This window comes from Thunnus thynnus, chromosome 20 (genome assembly GCF_963924715.1).
Source record: "Thunnus thynnus chromosome 20, fThuThy2.1, whole genome shotgun sequence".
NCBI classification, from domain to species: domain Eukaryota; kingdom Metazoa; phylum Chordata; class Actinopteri; order Scombriformes; family Scombridae; genus Thunnus; species Thunnus thynnus.
In genome coordinates, this window is record NC_089536.1 from 12,512,802 (window position 1) to 12,533,553 (window position 20,752).

General features: G+C 37.9%; 2 protein-coding genes across 7 annotated transcripts in view; one reads left to right on the forward strand and one right to left on the reverse strand.

Annotated features, from left to right (window-relative positions):
* Window positions 1-248: 248 nt before the first annotated feature.
* zdhhc6 (zinc finger DHHC-type palmitoyltransferase 6) lies at window positions 249-6,153 on the reverse strand. Of its 4 annotated transcripts, none has more exons than XM_067575557.1 (11): window positions 6,029-6,153; window positions 4,240-4,785; window positions 3,948-4,039; window positions 3,355-3,514; window positions 3,017-3,175; window positions 2,285-2,338; window positions 1,881-2,048; window positions 1,752-1,793; window positions 1,185-1,330; window positions 1,008-1,054; window positions 249-919 (listed from the first exon to the last, which is right to left on the reverse strand). In XM_067575557.1, the coding sequence occupies exons 2-11, from the start codon at window positions 4,504-4,506 to the stop codon at window positions 819-821; spliced, it is 1,236 nt and encodes a 411-aa protein (XP_067431658.1). In that variant the 5' UTR covers window positions 4,507-4,785; window positions 6,029-6,153; the 3' UTR covers window positions 249-818. The 4 variants fall into 4 exon arrangements, with proteins under 4 accessions (XP_067431658.1, XP_067431655.1, XP_067431656.1 ...); XM_067575554.1 differs by having other exon boundaries at window positions 1,185-1,333; window positions 6,029-6,152; XM_067575555.1 differs by lacking the exon at window positions 6,029-6,153 and adding an exon at window positions 5,862-6,022 and having other exon boundaries at window positions 1,185-1,333.
* Window positions 6,154-6,304: 151 nt separating this feature from the next.
* The window catches only part of vti1a (vesicle transport through interaction with t-SNAREs 1A), a 122,977-nt gene continuing 108,529 nt past the window's right edge, over window positions 6,305-20,752 (forward strand). For 2 of the 3 annotated variants that reach the window (XM_067575560.1, XM_067575558.1), the window contains exons 1-3: window positions 6,309-6,490; window positions 12,843-12,901; window positions 13,891-14,001. In XM_067575560.1, coding sequence (XP_067431661.1) covers window positions 6,397-6,490; window positions 12,843-12,901; window positions 13,891-14,001 — 264 coding nt within the window. In that variant the 5' untranslated portion in view covers window positions 6,309-6,396. Of the gene's footprint in view, window positions 6,491-12,842; window positions 12,902-13,890; window positions 14,002-20,752 lie in introns of all 3 variants that reach the window. The other variant, XM_067575559.1, reaches the window with a different exon arrangement.

Consider the following 20,752-nt stretch of genomic DNA (forward strand, 5'->3'; position numbering starts at 1 on the left):
ACATCCTGCTAGTGCAGCATGATGTCGCCGATAAAGATGCGCTGTTTTCAAAAATGGCAGCAGTTTTCCAGGAAGTTCAAACATACCATTTCTTTAATATAAATCCAATCATTACAGTCCAGAACCTGCACGTAACACTGACAATTAAACAAATGCTGAAAAACTATTTTATACTGCACCCAAGTCATTCAAGTAATAAATGTGTATAGAACCACGATGACTCGTAGGAATCACAAAGAGGCGAACCATTCTTGCAGAAGATTTTTTTTAATTTTCCATTTATACTTTGAGGCCAACAATTTGTTTTTACAAAAATAATAAAAAGAAATTAACTGTTATCTCCGTACTGTAGAAAGAGTTGCATGACGAAGCCCTGGGGTTAGCTGGGCAGAGGCATTGCATAATTAGCAAAAAAGGACATCAACACAAGTAAAAACAACGGATTCAAGTAAAAAGTCATGTAGTCACAATGAAGTCACACAAAAGCCTGGTGGCCATTCTTGAAAATTAAGACTCTTGCTGGGTTTCACTTTTGGTCAGAGGGGTCAAACTGAACCTATGGGACCAGTCCTTCTCATGAACGATGAGGTGAGGACTGTAATATGGTTTGACAGCAAAGTGCTTAGTGAGATTTAATGACCTATGTTGCCTTAAAAAATTGAAATGCGTGAGAAATTTTAATCAAAGAATGAAATTCTTGATAGTGAGCCTGCAGCATCAGGCATGACATCTTTAGTGTATGTGCGTTTACGAACATGTACAGACACCTTTTGTTCAGTTTTACTCCCCTGCTCTACATAAAGCCTGTTGAAAATACATTAATTTACTTTCTTATCGCTGGTGCTATCACTGGCAGCTGTGTCATAATGGCACTTCTCCACACATCGCCTTGGAAACCATCCCCTTATGCGCTCTCCCGCTAAAAGCCAGAACAGAGAAAGGACACTGTTACACATTGGTTCAAACCACGAAAAAGCATCTGTATTTCCTGTCATTTTCATTTTTACCTCTCATTTGCTCCTCGATCAAAACTTTGTCTCCATACATCCACCATCTAAAGAGAAAAAAAAAACAATGTTTAGAAGCTTTTAGTCATAAAAATAACACAATTTAGCTCATTCCTCATCGATTCCCACCAAATCCCTAATTGGAAACATAACCAACCAAGCTCCAAGACAACTCACTTGGTGCCACGGGTGGCCAGGATGGTATCTCCCTTGTTGAGGGGGATCCTGGGTTCCTCGGTGCAGGGGGTTCTGAAAAAGGTTTGGAGACCCTTGCTGAGAGGGCAGCAAGCTCCGTTATAGTCCTCCACTGCCCGATACTGGACCTGCTGGCCGAGCCATAGAAGATATCTGGTTATTCTACTGCACTGCCATCACAATTAAAACATGTTGGACAACTCCTCTCCTGCACACCATACTCTATTCACCAAAGGTTTCTTATTATCATCATCAGGGCCTTCAGAAGGGTGGTGACTGAGTGGAAAAGAGGTATGAGGCTGTTTCCAGTTTCATTATATATAATTCATTGGTTGTGTGACTGATAAATCACCATGGATACCATATATACAAAACATTATTATCATCCCTTTAAAAAAATACTAATTACAAATGATCATTATTCTAATTTGATATAAAAAATCCAGTATAAACATAAATGACCATAAATACAGAACATATAATATTACAATCATGTTTTTAGAATATTCTTTGGTAAATACAATCTGTTCAATTTTGGCAGGTACTTACACTTCTCACTCGTTTATCAGCCTTCTGCTTCAGTTGCTCAATCTGTTTAAATAAGAAAAACATAATTATATGCACTATTGTTGGACAAAAATATCTGACTTTTATCTCACTCAAACAAACTGAACTTACAGTTAAGGTGTACTGGTGACACTTGGGATGGACTGGCCACTCAATGCCATCACCCTTGGGCGTCCCTGACCATGTGAAAACTTGCTTGAGGTTGAGCCAGCGGCTGCCGAGGTCATAGGGGAAGACGAACTCCTCCCCTGTTTGGTAGTGCTGTATTCTGTCTTTGGCCTATTGGAAAAGAAATGGAAGAGTAGTTTATCTGCATGGGATCGAGTGAATTGGACGGAGTAATTTAACATATATTATGCTGACAAGTGACAAGGGAAGTTGTGCATATTGGTGATAAAATTTAGATCTAAGAACATTTACACTTAAATGTAACAAAAAAAAAAAATCATCCATGTTTAATTAGACTAACCACCACAAAATATAAAAAAGGTCAAGTGGGTGAAAGTCATTCTCACCTTTTCCTCGATCCAGGACTCGATCGAGGTCTTGTTTCGAAGGATGACTTTCATCTGAAAAGAGCGCAATGTTTTATTATCAGAAAAAACTTTCTATGTTTTTTGTAAATAACATTATTATCACTTCATTGTTTTCTCCTGAATAAACACAGAGAGTGTTTATTGGAATTTAAGATATTCAAATTGCCTTGCAAAGCCACTTTTGCTTCACTCTTTGTGGCCTGGGAAAAGTCAGCAAGTATTTTTTGGGACAGCTGTCATTTCAGTTTGTGAATTTTTATTTTGTGAATCTGATTTGCTCACATATATGTGGCATCGCTTTTTTTGTTTGTCTTTTGTGCTATGTTCAGCGCCTTTGCTCATTTAATTTCACGTCTGTACTGTGTTTACAATTTCTTTGTTACATATATGTAAGTAAATCTAAATGAATCGGGATAAACCTTTCACATCTCATAAACTTAGTTTAAATATTTGATAATGAGGTACGGGAGTTTTGAAAGACAGCAAGACACATCACTGAATATGTCCCTCCCATAATCTGCTGACTGGTCAGATTTTCACCACATATCTTCCTACTACTTTTGTTTTCTAGTGAAAACTGAGCTTATAAGATGTAGTCTGACTTGGCAAGACTTACGCTCAAATGCTTAAACATAAGATTCTGTAGCCAACAACTTGTGTAAAAGTATGACACCCAATGCACACCTTGTGAAAAAAAACAAGCAAACTTACCTGTATGAAGAAAAGCATGCCAACGGCAATCGTGGTGCCCAGTGCCAAGCCTAAGGCGAAGAGTGTGGCAGCAAAAGCGGGTACACTGAAAGGCATGAGGGGCTGGAATTGACGCACAGCACTCATGTCGATCTTCACAGTGCTCCAGCCAAATGAGATCTGCAGTGAGAAAAAAGAAGACAGCTTGACAATAGTAACTGAAGTGTCATCTGATAAACTGAAAGATGATTCTCTGCCTAAAGAAAACTTTGGTGGTAATAGGCCATCTACAGCACTACACGCAAAAGACACCATCAACCTTACTTGAGGTGGTAAAGCGAGGTGAGGAGACTACTGACCCTTTCATAAAGCTGAGTGTACATGGTCATGATGAAGATGATGGCGGCGTGTGAGCAGCCCAGAGGAGCCAACAGCAGGAAGCTGGTGAAGTACGCGTGGTTCTGGTGACCGCAGCAGTTGTTGATCCAGGGGCAGTGGTGGTCCATCTTCATCACGCACCTGGGGGATGGGAGGCAGAGGAGAGGAGGAGTGCTGGGGGGGATTGACTGGTTGTTTGGGAGGACATACAGTAACATTTCAAAATAAGAACACAGATAATTTGAGTGTCTAAAATAGATTATCACAGGCATAGTTTATCTGAACAGGCTTATTAGGGCCCTGTGTGTTTGCGTATTCTTGTGCACTACATGTGCAGTGCCGAGGAGAATTTCCATGTGCACTTCATAAGCCACATTGCATGAGTGGAAGTTATGTGCACTCCAGGCATTACAAAGCACTGAGCCAGCTCTAGTTTAGCTGAGTGGCCTCTGAGGCATTTTCTTTTCTTTTTTTTTTTAACATTATCTTTATAGCCCTTAAGCTGAATGCATTTTATTTTTTTTTAGGTCACCAGTCCATCCGTGACAGAAAACATGCTCTTAAATGTAGCTACCTGTTACACTTGCGACAGTGATGGGATCTGGGCGCCTTGTACCCTTGGCACACTCTGCAGTACTGTAGGTACTGGGTGTCATGTTGATTCTCCTGTTTGGGGATAAACAAATAAGTTAAACATCTGATGTAACATTTTTCCTATGATGATATGATAAAAGGTTTCCCTTTACATTATACTGTTCTGTGGGAAATGTGCAGACACAGTTCTTTTATATTGTTCTTTACACTGTCTACAACACACAACAAAAATGACAAATGTCACAAGCCTGTATTTGATTGAGGAACCTTACTGGTTTCCAGCCAAGAGGGATGTAGCCAGGTCCAACAAACATTGCATTAAAGTAGTTGTAGAGGATGAGGACAGTCCAGTTGATGAGCATGAGGAAGTTAATGCTGCCTCCTGTAGTGTCTAGCGGCCAGTACCAAATAATAGAGTCCAGAATTGCCATGGTGGAGCATATAGCAATGACAGACAGGGCGATGACTGGACCCCAGTGGCACAATCGTCGAACCTCATGGAGGTTCTCAAATGTCACAAAGGTTGACAGGAAGTTCATTTTTTCCTCACAAGGTCAGTATCAATATTTTGGCGGTTGAGTTCCTGAAATGTATTGACTAAGCTTCAATGTGTTACTATATGCCACTGCTATCTTGAAAAGTCAGCGGTGCAGACGATGCACATATTTTCTCTCTTCTTCTGACTATCCAGCGACTGGCCTGGTCTTGAGTCACTGGGGCTCTCTGTGTCCCATTGTTCCTTGCCTTGGCAAAGAGCAGCATCCTCTCCGGCCACTCTGGGGAGCACACTATCCTTGTGACAGACTCAAATCCCCCATCTAAGAGAGGAGACAGAAAACTGAAAAAATCAGAACCAGCAATGATACATTTCATAACACAAAAGTATAAATGTGAAATGCTGACAGTGCCGAAAGTCTTGTGATGCTCATTCTCATTTTTTAAGTAGTTACTGCCAGGATGCGCAACCAGACATAACTACTACTGTAGTTATGTCTGGTTTCTTTTTTTCAGTTTAAAGATAAACAATGTGGAACCTGATCCTTTTCTGTGAGCCTAATATACTGTATACAATAACTGCCATCTAGTGACCACTTTTGTTGAGTGAACAAAACACACACACACACACAACTGAAAGGCATAAAATAAATAAAATGAAAATCAAACTAAACATTTAGTAAGACTGAATGAGAGAAAAACAAACAAACGAATAAACAAGTACATGACAAAGGACAAATTACAGCTCTGACTCAATAAAGAAAGAAAACAGGACCTAATTCAGTGCTTGTACACTCAATTGCCACTTTATTCGGTGCACTTGGCTAAAACTAATGCAATCTTATACAACGACCCTTAAAGAGAGCTGTTAATTCAACTTTACGGCCATTGCGGAGGCTGGATTTAAGATTATACTGAGAGCTGTTCCTTCTGTTTACTGTATGCTCACTCACAGAAATTGGGTGGATATAATTTCAGCATATAATAGGCTATATTTTCTCACCTTTCTCTCATTTTGCAACACAGGAGATTATAAACTTTGAGTAATAGTTGGTAACTTACTTAAACAATTAGCTAAGTGGCTTCGAGGCAAGCAGATTAAACGTGATTAACATGTAACACATCAATGTAGACAGTAAAAGATGTCACTCACAGATTTCGCTTTTCTTCAATAGCAACCCAACTAATTAGCTTCTGATACAAAAGCTAGCTAATTCGCATCAAGAAAAAAAAACACAGAGTATAATTATATGCAAGCGTAAGCAGTGTCAATTGTATTCACATAAAAGTGCGACTACACTGCTAAAAGATTAATACTAGATACGTGATTATATCCTCTGCTAAAACAATCTTTATACGATTTAGCACTGAGGCTACAGAAGCTAGCTAGTTAGCTCACCTGTTAGCCAGCTTGACAAGATACGTATCGGGCTGGACTAACGTTAGTGCAAAAGAAAGGAAACACGGTTAATAAAGCATCTTAAAAATGCAACAAATGCTTGTTGATACATGTATATCCGAGGTTTTTGTGAAGGAAGAAAAAAGCTGTCACTTTAAATTACCAACCTGCTCACTTCCTTGTTTTTTTTTTCTTTCTCTCAATTTCTTGTGTAGAAAGACAGGAACCTTTCTCATGATGATCTCAGACAGTATTACCTCCCTTGCCCCCTTTAATCTGAACGAGTTGTTACTCAACCACCAATGAATTTGAAAAAAATATTTATGTGTTCAAGTTTGGCAAAAAAAATGTGACTGATATTTTCTATCCACTTGCTAAACCATTTTCAGTGTCGGGAAAAGAAAAATTAAACAAAGTCTAGTTCCTTGCCGAACACATTTCACTGCGACTCAAGGAAGGAACTCCATTCTAGCCTTGTTGTTATTATTTCAGAGCTAACTTGTCAAGCAGAAAGCCACCTGTTTTAAACTCCAAAATGTCTTCAGACTTTGAGGCATACGAACAGGACTTTGGAACCATTACAGCAGAAATAACAAACAAAATTGGAAAAATTCCCAAACTAAGTGGAGGTAAGTTAAATGCATTATTAGCCCCGGGAAGGCTAGCTAACGGTAGCTTAAAGGGCTTGTGTCATTTTACCATCAATTTATCATATTATTCTCTGGTAAAGCATTAAATAGTGAAACACAGCTCTAGTGTGTTTTTGACTGACGCTGATTTAGCCAGTGTGAACCTTTCTAACACTAGGTTAGCTTTGTTTTTTAACGTTAACAGTTACTCGTCGAGTTATGTGTGATTTTTAAAGCTACTAAATCTGTGAACGGTAGTTTTAAGAGGAGAGATAGCTTGCCACTTTAATGCTGAGTTAGTAAATATTGACATCATATAAATGAATGTATAGGCAGTGAACTTTCACTGGTATAGTAGAGTAGATATTAAGACAATAACGAGTCACTGAGAGTAACAGAAGTTTTGAATTACCATGACAACAAAGCAGCTCTGAGTTTCTTGTCTGCTTATATAGTCTCCAACGAAACTCCCCAAACTGTGAAATTTAGTAAGTACGTATAGAAAATAGATGGACAGATGGGATGGCATTCTTCAAACTATATATGTAAGCCAAATGAGCATTCAGTTTTTTTTAAATGGGAGTATCTGTTCAATCAAGTCAATATTTGTTGTTCCAAACCAATAATCTGTTTTTATTGGATTTGTTTGGATAGAGGATTCTCTTGTCGTCTTCGCATATATTTCACTCATACATCTAGTTTAATGTCTGTAGTAACATGATATGATATATGATATGATATAGCCTACAGCATGGCAGCTACTTTGCAAAGGCTCTGAAACGGCATTTTCACACTGTGAATGATTTTTCTTAGTGGCTGTCAGGTGTAGAATAGAAAAGAATAGAACAGAATAGATATTTTTTGTCCACCGGGGTGAAAAATTGTCTTCGGCTCACCAAAACATGAAGACTCACTACACATGATTCTTACTAGAGATACTAAGAGATTACTAAGAGATAGCAAAGCAGTCAGTGCTAACAATCATTGAGATAAGGTCACATTACACTCTAAATAATAATATCTGTGGCTTTGATCTCAGTCAGTATGGTTGAATGGATGAATTATAATTAGTGAATTATTTAGGACAGTGACCTCTCACCACTCTTTAAAGTGTATCACATTTCTTCAGTCCATATACAGTGGTGAAAGACATTAAAAGAGATAGTCAATCTAAATGGAACCTGCAACATGACGACAGGTGTCCTGAACAGTAAAAAACATTGTGTCTGAATACATCAACGGGCGGTACTGACAGTAAGCACAGCCTTTTGTATACAGGGTGAGAGGATCGTATAGAACGCACACCCATGAGGAGCTTTTGTACACAAATGGTAGCCAAGTGGCACAAGCTTAAATCTGTCACAGCACAAAAAGGCTCTAGAGCTCAGAATACCCCCCCCCCCTTTCTGTACAATATATTACTGTATTGTAATTACAGTACACAAAATATTTTTTGAAGTGGGCTGAAATATGGCTGTGCTACAGACCGCACACAATAACTTTCCCCATTTAATGCATTAATGTAGCTAATGCACTTATCTTACCTTGTGTCTTATCAAAATGTTGTTCTTATTATCCTACAACTTGATTAGGTACTAATGCTGGTCATTCACTATGCTTTCATGGCATATTTTTACCATCAGACACTACTATATTCTCTCATTCACAAGCAGTTTTCCCTGCTACAAAGACATCATCACTGAGCCATCATTGTGCCAGTATCACTCAGTTATGCACAGTAGCCTGTTTGTTCTTGTCAGAGTGAAGACTTGTCCTTATTTACACAGATCAAACACTGTTTTTGCCATGCCTACTACCTCATAAATTTGACAAACTGTATGTCACTGAATACTATTCACAGTAGAGCAAGACTGATAAATTGGCCAGGCCGATATTATTGTATTGCAGATATTAGTATCGGTGTATATGTCCGTTGCTAAGTAACAAGAAATTACAACATAGAAATGCTAAACTAGATTTGTAGTCATTTAGGCCTAATAATAAATGCCCAAATCCGTCGGACTGGACATTCAATGGACTTTACCCTGCCAGCCCTCTTGTACAAAGTCTGTGTAATGTCTGATTGAGCCTATGTGTGAATACAGCAGCTCATTTTCCATAGTATTCACAGCGAATGAGGGGGTGTGTTGATGACGTTTCTAACATGTGGCTGATGCTGGATAAACGCAGCAGGCCAGCTAAGCTGCGTTGTTTTGACTGGGCCTGAACGCTTCACTGTGAAGGTAGCGCTAATGGGAGAGAGGACTTCCTGTGATTTCTCATAAAATAAAAGCTATTTTATTTCTGACGAAAAGCTTAAAAATGTCAAATTCCAACTGCAGTGTACTTTTTGTGTCACGTCCTGCTTCCTGCACTTTCTACTCAGGCGCCACCCCTCGCCGAAACCAAACAGAGTATTTCCAGTAGGTGAGAACGCGTATGACATAGAAAATATCCTGTTGTGTGCTACAAGGGGCAACTCCAGACAATGTCCGAACCTGATCCTCTGGACATTGTTTGGAGTTCATTAAAAACGGCTTTAGAAACAGTGTCACTATTAGTTTGTCAACCAGAGAGCACTAACCACTCTGGTTTTTCAACTGTAAAATGTTTTGCTCAGTATCTCTAAAAAAAAAAAAAAAAAATCCGCAAAAAATCCAGTAGTGGCCTGGTTATAGTTCAGAGTTGGAAGTAGAGGTTTTAAAATTAACTTTGAAAGTAGATAGATAGATAGATAGCCTTTAGGGCATAGCAGGGGAGACCAATTGAGAGTAAGGCTCTCATTTTCAATGGTGCTCTGCAGATACACTACCAAAACTACCATGTAACAAAAAATCAGCAATCCTATACAAAGCATAAATACAACACAAACAGAAGACAAAGGACTTACAAAATCCAAAAACACAAAGCAGTCACAACTACTAGTACTCACAGTTTAAACTTGTAGTTTAAGTTTTGAGTGCTAAAAACTGCTTCCAACCCCTAAACTTGGAACATTTATCTCTGGGCTCACACTTGCTCATTGGTTTTTCAAAGGACACTGTCTCTCACAAAACCTTGCCTGACTGAATATTTCTGGTTTGGAATTGGCATCTTTGAAGGTTCATGGCAGCCCATTCCACAGAGTAATTCCACATTGCTTAATCTCGCCATCTGTTGACTGTGTTAGAGTAAGCCCATATGAATATTTACAAAGCCAGGAAACCCATTACAGCTATAAGTAGTTGTTCAATGTTTTCTGCCACCAACAGAATAGTTTACAGTTGAATTTCAATTCCCTTCCTACTCATTAAGGTTTTTTTCTTGTGTCCTTTCTTAAGTCCCCCCTGGCTCTTCTTCCTGAAGTGGCTGAATTTTGTCTGTGGTTTGACAGTCCTCTATTTAACACATTAATATAGCTCCAGACAAAGGGCTTTTGTCACTGCTGTTGTATCACTCTATTTCACATGTGCACAATTGCTGATAATGGCCAGGGCGTGTGAAAAAATGTCCTTGACTGTCTTCATTCAAGCTAGAGTCAAATGAATGTGTGTTTATATATTTATTTGTTCCCATCCCCCTCAAAACCTAAGGTTCAAGGAATATTTGAATAAAAATACAATGAAATGTTAGACCTTGTTCCATGAAACATGAATGTCATTTTTTTTTCTCCATATTTTGAGTGTTCATGGAAGAGATTGCCTGTCAGTCATTGCAACTCAAATATGGAACATTTTTGAAAAAGTAAAAAGCTCTATTTCTTCTTTATTTGCCTTACCTCTGTAAACAAAACTCCTCATCCGTCCGTCAGCAAGTTTTAGTCTTGGTAAATATCCTTACATATTTCACAGCTCTCCAGCTCAGGCTTGAGTTTGAGCAATAAAGCACTATCTCACCTTTCAGTGAATCGCCTCTGGCTGTTTACTGTGTCGGTGAGGTTGGACACAGGTTTTAAAAATGAATTTGAGGACTCGCAAAATGTAATGTTGGCCCACGGTGCCTGAGAAATGAAGACCATTTGCTTTGCTTTTTTACAATGGTGCAATCCCACAACAGATTGCCTTGTGATTTGAGCTTGAAGTTTTGTTGACTTTGCATTTAAATTATTTAAAAGGCTGTTAATTATTTATCAGATTTGGGAATTGAAAAGATTTGCTCATGGTTCTTGATGTATTTGATTACATGGTTACTATTTAAAATGACATTCATTTAGAATATAAATATTTGAATTAATCACACTTAAGATTTTTTGAATGACTGTGTTTTTGAGAAAGGAAATGGGGATTGGTCCTCCTCTGTCTTAGATTACCTGTTTCAAATCTGCTTTGACAGTAGAATATTGTGTCTTCTCAAAGACGATTTACAGTTTGGCTTTCTTTTAAAGACGTTAAGTGCTCTTCAATTCCTTTATCTATTGATCATTGTTATCTGCTGAAATTGTATTGTCTTGTTTCAACAATAGTCACCTCTTGGCCTATACTATCTTCTAAGATTCTTAGTTTCAGGTGTGTGTAAAATACATAATAATACACGTTTCATTTTGCCAGACTTTAGCAAAAGAAGTGTTGAGAGGAGAAAGGAAGGCCCTCATCTTTACTTATTGTGCATGAGACTAATTTCAGTTTTTCAGAATACTAAAATATGTGATGATTTAGCCTCTAAGTGTAGTGTAGAGCTACACTCCTGAATAAAATGGAGACACAATTAATGCTAAAGTATTGTCAATCTTGGCCTGAGAACCAGACATGTACACTATTACTTGTTAAATTACTGTCACTGTGCCAGTAGATATGGATATAAAGATGTTAACACTACTTTGAGACAGAAAAAGTCAAGAATTTTCTATAGCTGTAGTAAGGCTTCAAGTAACCATATAGATTTATTTGAATATACAGATTTTTCTTAATTAATTTGTTTCATCATCTTTTGCAATGTGAAAATAATGACGAAAGCAATCACACATTACCAAAAACTCAAATAGATGTCTAAAAAAAGACTTAAAATTAAAATGACTCATTTTGTCTGGCCAACAGTCAGAAATCTCAAACATTTCAATTTACACGAAAATCATTCAGAGGAAAAAAAAAAAGCAAATTCCATCACCTGAGAGTCTGTAAGCAGTAAAAGTTTGATATTTTTACTGGCTATACATCATGTCTTTAAAGGCTTTGCACATTAACGCAGGTGTTTTCAATCATTTTAGCTAATTAGACCACCAGCTTGAAGGTGGGTAGAGGTATCCTGGGATTTATGTGAGGTCACCACACTTCATGTACTAATAATAAACACATTTCACCAAATCCCCAGATGCACCAACAGGAGAGTTGTTTGAGATGTCAGTCAAGCACAGTCTGTACATGCTTGTGTCTAGGTTTACCATTAGTGTGCAGGATTTTTAACAATAACTTGGTTATTAATCTGTGACTGTACTAGAGCTGCGATTAGTTGATTAGAAAATTAATCACCAAGTATTTTGATAATTGATTAATTGTTTTGAGCCATTTTTTAAAAGAAAAAAAAGCTAAAATTCTCTTCCAGCTTCTTAAATGTGAATATTGTGTGCTATCTTTAGACCTCTGATAGTAAACTGAATATTTTTGGGTTGTGTACTGTTGGCTCTGACACAACAAGACATTTTAGTCTTTGGGAAACGCTGATCGATATTTTTCACCTTTTTTTTGACATTTTATAATCGAGAAAATAATCCACAGACTAGTCTATACCAAAAAATTAGGTAGTCAAACACATTTTGTCCTGTTTAAACATTTAATGATGCTTGATCGCTAAACAACCAAACCAAACCTTTAACCTCCATGTGGTTCACTTTCAGGGCAAAGAGCTCATATCAGAACAAAGACCAGTTTAATGTGTACAGGAATTAAAGCGGTAACATTGTTGCCTTAAATAACAATAGAATGTAGTTTAACACGGGGTTGGACACACACATGTGTACATGCTCCTTTGGAACTCACGCAAGTCCTAATGAGTTTCAATGGGTAATGTGGAAGAGCAGCCACAGGGTGAGGTGCAGAACAGTGCGTTAGTCATTTTGAGTGGGACTCATACTTCTGGCAAGTGAGCAAAGCTGACACCTCCCTTCCCTTTGAGTTGGCACGAGGTGTCTCACTGCTCCTCAACAGAAACCAACAAAGGCCTCACAGACGCCAATAACTAAGAGACATCAAATGTTGGCTCGTCGTGTGGAGAGAATGTGTAAATATATCTTCAAATGTGTCCTCGTGTGTTGTTTTCTCCCAGTCTCTTTCTTTCTCTCTCCCCCTCTCTTCCCCCGTTGCGGGGGAGTTAGGTTGTTGTCATGAAGCGCTGTTCCTCTGTCGGCTGATCAATATGTTTCTGTTTTTTTCCCTTTCAGAGGAGAAGACACAGCTGGTTCTAAATGTCGACAAACAGCTTGAAGAAGTCAGAGAGTTGGTATGTCTTTGATCAGTAATTTTCTCCTCTTCCCATTTCCTAAATAATGAATTTGTGGAAAGAGGGAGGGGACAATTTTCACTGGCACCAGACAACAGCACCTGTATTATCCTGGTGGTGACATGACATGCAGACACGCACAGACACACACAGACACACACGCAAGACACACACACACACACAGATGCACACACTTCACATGGCGGAAAGGAGGCTTCCTCCTCACATGATTACTTTCCAGTAATCTGCTTTTAAGTGACACCCCTATGACACATTTCAAGCCATTATCTTGAGGTGGGAGTCTTCATGTTGCTGTTTAAAAATGAGCAAAGTCACCTGACAGAGACAAATTGTTGTTGCAGTTGTCTTCTTATGTCACAGTGATTAGTTTCTTCCAAATCCGCCACAGAGAGACCTGTCTAGCCATGCATCAAATGTACTTTTACTTCATTCACTATGACATTGTTGGGCCTGTGCATGTCACTGCAATGAAGGGGCCCTCATATTTGATTGTGTATTTATCTACAGAACAGCCTTCCTCTGTCATAACTTTTATCACAGCTGAGTGATGTGAGCGGGAGGCATGTTTTCTTTTTACAATCAACATTGGAACGTATTAAAGTTAATGCCATAGAAGTTGCTCATCTCAGAAAGTTTAATAATCTTCAGAGTTGTCTCAGTTTCTATCTTGAGCATTTATTTTCTCATATATATATATATATAGTAAGCCTTATGTGAGTGTTAGCATTACAATATTTTTAGATTGCAAGAAAAATATGATCATTAGAGAATAGGGATGCGTAGATTTTAAGCCTGTTCAAGAATTTTATGAAAAGGATTATGATTAAAAGTATACATTCCACCAGGTTGGTACCTTTTACATTATGATTATAATTTGGAGTAGAATAAAATTTGAACCTGTCAGTTTCTGAATAATTTGGTGTATTTGAAATGGTTACTAAATAAACTGTATTAACTGCGGGTTTTAGCTGGAGCAGATGGACCTGGAGGTGCGAGAGATCCCCATCCAGAGCAGAGCCATGTACAACAGCAGACTGAAGAGCTACAAGCAGGAGATGGAAAAGCTTGAGAAAGACTTTGTAAGTACTTAAACACTTAGTGAAATCTTTTGTTAATGCTTGTTGAAACATTACAGTTATAATGTACACCATTTACATTTAGCAAATCCTCTTAAAAAGTGTGATTTCCAAAGTATGCATGTGTGTAATATAACATACTAGATATGCATATGACAGTTTAAAAAGTTGCCAAAATCATTTCCTTTGTGGTGTGTATGCACATCTATTGTTTTGCCCTCTCAACCAAACTCTCTCTCTCTCTCACAGACACACACACACACATATACACACACACACACTCGCACAGTCCTACACTGAAGCTCAGTGGTGTATCCACCGAGGTTAATTCAGAGTTTGTATTTGAAGTTGCGAGCGATGCCTTTTGAGAACAGGTTGTGTGTTTGTGTTGTTGCTGCTGGATCTGGCCTTGTTTATTAATTTATAAATCACTGTATCGTGACTTGATCTCTAGCCGCTATCAAAGCTTAATGAAGAGTCCAGTCTATTGGGTCACTTGCTTTTAGTCTATATTGTTGGCTACCAATATTTCTCAACATACTCCACTTTAATATTGTAGGAATTGGCAATTATCCAATGCAGATCAATTACTTGAGTCTTTTTTTTTAATTATTATTTTAGTGTCTTTTCTTATTACCCTTATAAGTCACGAAAGTATTTCTAAATTATAGTTTGTATTCAAATCTTTTCCTTGCAAAAATATGTATATTTAATGATATCTTTTTTTTTCTGTTGCCTGTTATTGTTTTCTGTTGTCAGTTTTGTTGTGCTGGTGCTCACAACACGGTCATAAACCCATAGCGTAAATCCAACCGACCTTGAGCTCGAGAGTAGACGAGTCCTTCCACAAATCACAAGTGAAGTGAAATAAACCCACAACTTCAGAATGGGTTTTTTTTAAAAAATAAATACAGAATTGGACATTTAAGAACTTTTAAATTAATTCATAATTCCTCAAAACACTGCCGACCTGAGATAGTTGCAACATTAACCTTGTTGTTAATGTGGTCCCGATGTGATTTTGCTACCTCTAGCTTGTTATAAACTATTGAGTTAAATAACCAGCAAAGTTTTCTCGAAACCTTGAAATGTATTCAAGGTGTAGCGTTCCACTCAAGTGTGAGCTTTTCTTTACTTTGAATGAGGATTTATTGTTTGGTAGCTAAAGCTTGAAGGAAAGGATTTCAGAAAAATAATGGCAATCACTGCAAAACTGATGATTAAATAAAGACATTATAGTCAGAATTATAAGTGTTAAATTCTTTTGTGTTTGTAACAAAATGAAACGAAAGTCCAGACAAATCGTAACATTTAAATAAAACATAACTATTACAAATTACAAACTGGACATTTTTGATGTTCTTTACCTTTTTTGTGTCTCATGCTTCTTCCTACCACTGACAATCAAAAATAGTATGAAATAAAACCTGCTTAAATGTCACCTTATTCCTGAATTATCTCAAACATTTTCAGAAGATCTAATATCATTAACCACAAGGTGTTTTTTTAAAAATCTGTATTGAATTAAATTTGGGATTAAAACAGCATTTTCCCCCCCAAACCCCTCACTATTCCAAGTGCAGAACAAACAAGTAAACAAGCATAAACAACGCATTTGAATGGAGATATCTTATGCTAGTGATCTGCGAGTACACCACAGAGATGTGCAAACTGAGATCACAGAGGAGATCTCCGTGCCAATACAGTTTGCTTTCCTCGCCACGGGCATTTAATTGGCAGACGATTAATCTTTAACTTTTCTTCTCCCCACACTTACCGTGCTTAATCATCAAGCAGTTAACACCTGCTGTGGCGGATATTGGTGCTAATTTTCATTACTTGCATTTTTATGCCTGTCTTAGGGGCGTGAGTGAGGAAAAATTGGTCTCTTTAACCTGCTAACAGTTAGCAGTCCTCCGTCCACTTTATAAAACTAAACCTTGTTGTCCTGTATGTGCAGTAACAGAATATGATTGGCTCTAAATACTTACTTCCATGCCATATTATGTGTCATGGTCCACAATACTGACATGCTAAGCAGAAGGTAGCAGTAGGATAGTCCTAGAGGATAAAGAATAGAAGAATATTGGCCTGCTTCTAACTGTGACTCCCCAGTTTGACAGAGTAATTTTCACTTTTATACCTCTGTGTGTGGTGTGGTCAGATCAGTGTACATTTAAACTAGGATCACCCCCCTCACACAGTAACATCTAGTATATCTGGTCTCCCGTAAATCTGATGCAAGTGTTCAGAAGGCAAGAACTTCAGCCCCCTCAGATGTGCTTCAGATGTGCCAAATGCTATAGCTGAGCTCAGCCTCTCACTTCCTGCAGGCCTAGGGAGGACATGACACTCCGCTCGAAAGGCGTCCAGTGGAAAAAAGGCAATCTCCTTTCTTTTTAATGTAAAAAGCCCCAGCTTTGTTGTGCTTTCCGTGGATATCAAGGCCTTTCCACTCCCTCACTACCCCACCCCACCCCCTACCGGCCTCCCACGGGTGTCTCCCCCCTTAACATGCTCTCTCATCCTCCCATTCACCCGTGGTTTGAAGTCTTCCTACCACCGGTGTGCCAGCTTGAGACCTCATTCCTGCTCCTTTCCAGACAGGACCCGAGTCGACCCCAGTAACCCAGCCATTTCATCCAGGAAGAAAACTTATCAAACGGGCATCCCAAAGGTGTAGCTTTAGCTTTGTTGTTTTGGCTGACAGCTTCATTGTGATAATAGAGGGGACAGCGGGGTCTTAAAGGTACTGGTCCAGGACAAACAGGCAGTGCAGAAGCCAAAGGGGATGCCAGCCTGACCAAGAAAAGTATAAGTAAGAATGGGGGGGGTGGGGAATTAAAATGAAAATCCTATTTGATAGAGTGTTCAAGTCAGGGGAAGCAGAATGGCATGGTTCTTAAAAGTGTCTTTGATCAAGCAAAAAAAAAGAGGCCTAACATAAGCTTAATTTAATGAAATCTATTGGGTAAACAGAGCCACCGTCTTCAAAGGGACACGTTTGGTCTGTCCCAGAGGGGAAGGTGGGGGTCCGCAGATGTCCGCTGTGTCTCAGAAAACGCAATCCATTTTTGAGGAGGTGTCTCAAATTACGCACCATGCTAATTGTAAATGTCTAATTGCCTTTGACACGGGCATGATGAGATGTCAGCCATAAGATGTCATAAAGCAACGACGGCTCAGAGATTTAGAGGTGATTTTTGTCAGTCCTGGAAACTCATGGTTGCTGGTGTCTTCTCTGTTGTCAGTGCATATTTTGAATATCAAAGCCGTTCCTTTCTTGCTCTTTTTCAAAGGTGTTCCTTGTTGTATTGTTATATCTGTACTTGAATATGCTAAGTAAATAGGAAATATTTTTAGTCTCACGCAGCTTTCAGTGAACTCACAGTTAACATTGTTAAAGTGTGTCTGAACTGATTTTAAATATCATTATATTATTGGTAAAACAGAACTGAAACAACTGTGTCTTACTTGCCAGCTTGTTTAAGACATCAATTGAATTTTCTCAAGAAATGTTGGTCCTAAATCTAAAAGGTGCATCTCTAAATTCACTCTTATTACCTCACATTAGTTATAAAGTTTAGAGCATTCTGTCTTGAATACTAACAAACAAATTATTCATAAAGCTTTCATCAATTTTTCTGTACTTTTTTTTAAAACCCTGAAGTGTTTGGAAATGACACAGATCATTGTTGCTTCTACTTTTTCGCACCAGTATGACTCCTGCTCGCACTAGCTGGGGTGGTTGTTGATGTCTTTTTGCAGCAGATGGCGGTATTGCTCTAAGAATTTTCCTCTACTTAAGGTAGATGACAAGGACAATATTGGGCCCATTTACCAATTACTATGCCTTTCAGATGTATGAGTGGACTTGCTATAATAAATCCTTCCACTTATTACTATGTCTGACCTCATCCTTTATGCTTTGTAATAAAGATTGAAAATAATGTTACTGAAAATGTCCTTGTGGTAAAAGCCCCTTTAATAAAATGTGCCTTTTACTGGTTCCAACTTCATATAGTTTCTTTAGATTGTCCACTCTTCTCTCTGCCCCTTGATAAACTGAAAGTTAATTATAACTGCAAAACAAAATATAAATGAAATAGTGTCCCTATAGGAAAGTTGAATGTCTTTCATTACACTGTAAGCATTTCATACTCTCACTAATGTTCACATATCCTCTCTCAATTAATCTTACTGACATGAAGTGCTGCTAATATGTCACCTCTTTAAGTTGTGTTTAAGGAGGTTATATTTACATTTTTTAATTATTTGTCTTTTCAATAGCAAAAAACATATCTGGCCCTATAATGTTTGAGGCTTTGTATTGAAGGATCCTTGACTCCAATAAAGGTTAATTGGTAGTTATTAAATATCAAGCTCTGACAAGTTTATTGTTGAATACTTGTTCATTTTCCTCTCCTTAGTGGGAATGGATGCCAGTAATGGTCAAGACACTTTTGTAGATGGCACGAGAGGCACTATGTAATTTTTCTATCACAATGTGGCAGGATTAATTTTGTAAGATCAACCCCATTTTGGGCTGAATAGAAAGCTATTATTAACTTGTGGTAATATGCTATATGCTATTTCAAGGAGGATCAAGGACCATGAAGGTGTTATTCATTACCAAGCATCTGTGTTTCTTTTGAAACGCATATCATTACTCAGTCTTTATATGAGGTTGATAAATATGTTGTCACAGCACATAATGTAAGTTCTTACAAAATGTTAAAAATGGGCTAAGGTCAAATTTTGATTCATCTGAAGCACGGTATTTAACTTAAAAGAGGCTTATTCAATATGATTAGAAAATATGGAGTGATTTTCTTCTGTCTGGTAGTCATGCCAGCCTGGCTTCATTTATTCCATTATGAATCTTGCAATAGTTGATTGTGCTTGTGTTTTCTGATATTGAATCATGAGGTCAACTGTCACAGGGACAGTGTACAACTATCCTTTCCTAATTTCTGATTGTCTATTGGAGTATTTTTTGAAGTCACAGTCACTGTCAAGAAGGATGACTGGACTGCCTTTTTCTTTAATAAAAACCTTTTTAGATGGAATATCTCCTAGTGTCCATCCAGGGAGATAATTAATGCATTTCCAAAGAGTCAGCCAACCTTGAAATATTGAACAGTTTATTTGCCAGGTACGACCAAGGTGAATAGAATGAAAAAGCTGTTGGTAACTGTTCCCTTTTTTTATTTATATTTATTTATTTTTATGCCTTCATAAGTGGTTTTCAGTGACCTAAAAAATAACTTGAAATTTTGCTTTAAATGGGGTTAAACATTGAGTGCTGCATGTAATGAATTGGCGCATTGGACCTTTAAGCACAACTTGTGAATGAGGGGAAATGATTTGATTGAAATGTGGAAATACAAATGAGATGAGTCAGTGATCTAACGGATTTGACTGAAAACAGACTTTTTAAAATTAGTAGTCATGGACAAGTCAAGGTTGTGGAGACTATTCAACATAAGCAGAGAGCAGTCAAAAAACATATTTAGTTTGGCACAATTAGCAACCTAAAAAGGGAAAGAAGAGTTTGCAAAGTAATTTATCAGAAAGTTTTGTTTTCGCGTTAAGAAGCTCTGACATCATAAAAAACATTTTTTAAACTAGATGTTGATAATTATGTTGAGATTTAGGTTTTGATGGGATATTTTAGGACCACTGACTGTACTTCCCACACTAGAGCCACACTAGTAGTGCTTATAAATTTGCATTGTTGTAATCCATCTTGAAGGGTTCTTGTTGTTTGCCCCCCTGTCCTCGTTATGGTGACTCCTGCAAACAGACAACATGACAGACCAACATTAGTTGGATGTTAGACACTTTAAATCGCCTTAGGTTGACTTGGCATGCTTGTTCTTATTAAACACCAAGGAGTAAAGGCAGATTGACTCTTTTCATGGTTTGTTACTTAACAACCCATCACTGACACCAAAGTCTAATCACTCATAGCCAGTCATAAAAGGACTTCCTCAATTGACAGGGATTTTTCCCCTATATTTCCTCTGAGCTGAGTGCAGATTTAAGATGTAAACAAATAGATCTTCTTCTCTGCTTATGAATCATGTCTTTCATTTGGAAGTTGTTGTGCGCAGTATGTCTTCCTCAGGCCCTTTGTGGATTTGTGGCATTCGAGGCTTTTCCATGTCCTCTTTATGGACACGAAGATGGGATTCATTTGTGGATTAGCCTTTTGTCACTCAAAACTCAAACCATGTTTTTATGGGTTTGATGGTATAATGGCAGCAGTGGGTCAAATCTGGGTTGAAGGACAGTGTCACAAGAAGGACAAAAGGATGTGTTGTCCCAGAATATTCATATTCAATCATTAAAAGATGTGAGTAAGACATAAACCAGAATATCACAATGTGCAATAGTTTGTTGATTCTTATTTTTTTTGACAATGATATGTATGGTTCATGTTTTGCATAACAGGTTATGTTTAAATCATGGCAGACACTGATATTTAGCTGTTATTTTGTACTGATAATGCTAAATTCTAACATGGAATCAATCATTCCTTCACTGTGAATAATCGTTAATAACTAATTGAAGTAATCATTTTGATTTAAATTGGAATTTTTGTCTTTCAAGTTGAAAATGCACTTTTGGCAAAGTATAACTTTTATTGACTTGAAGGCTATGACAGCGTTAGCAGCCAGATATGATGCAGTTAAGCAATTCTACAACTAGGGCTGCAGCCAAGCATTATTTTCATTATTGATTAATCTGT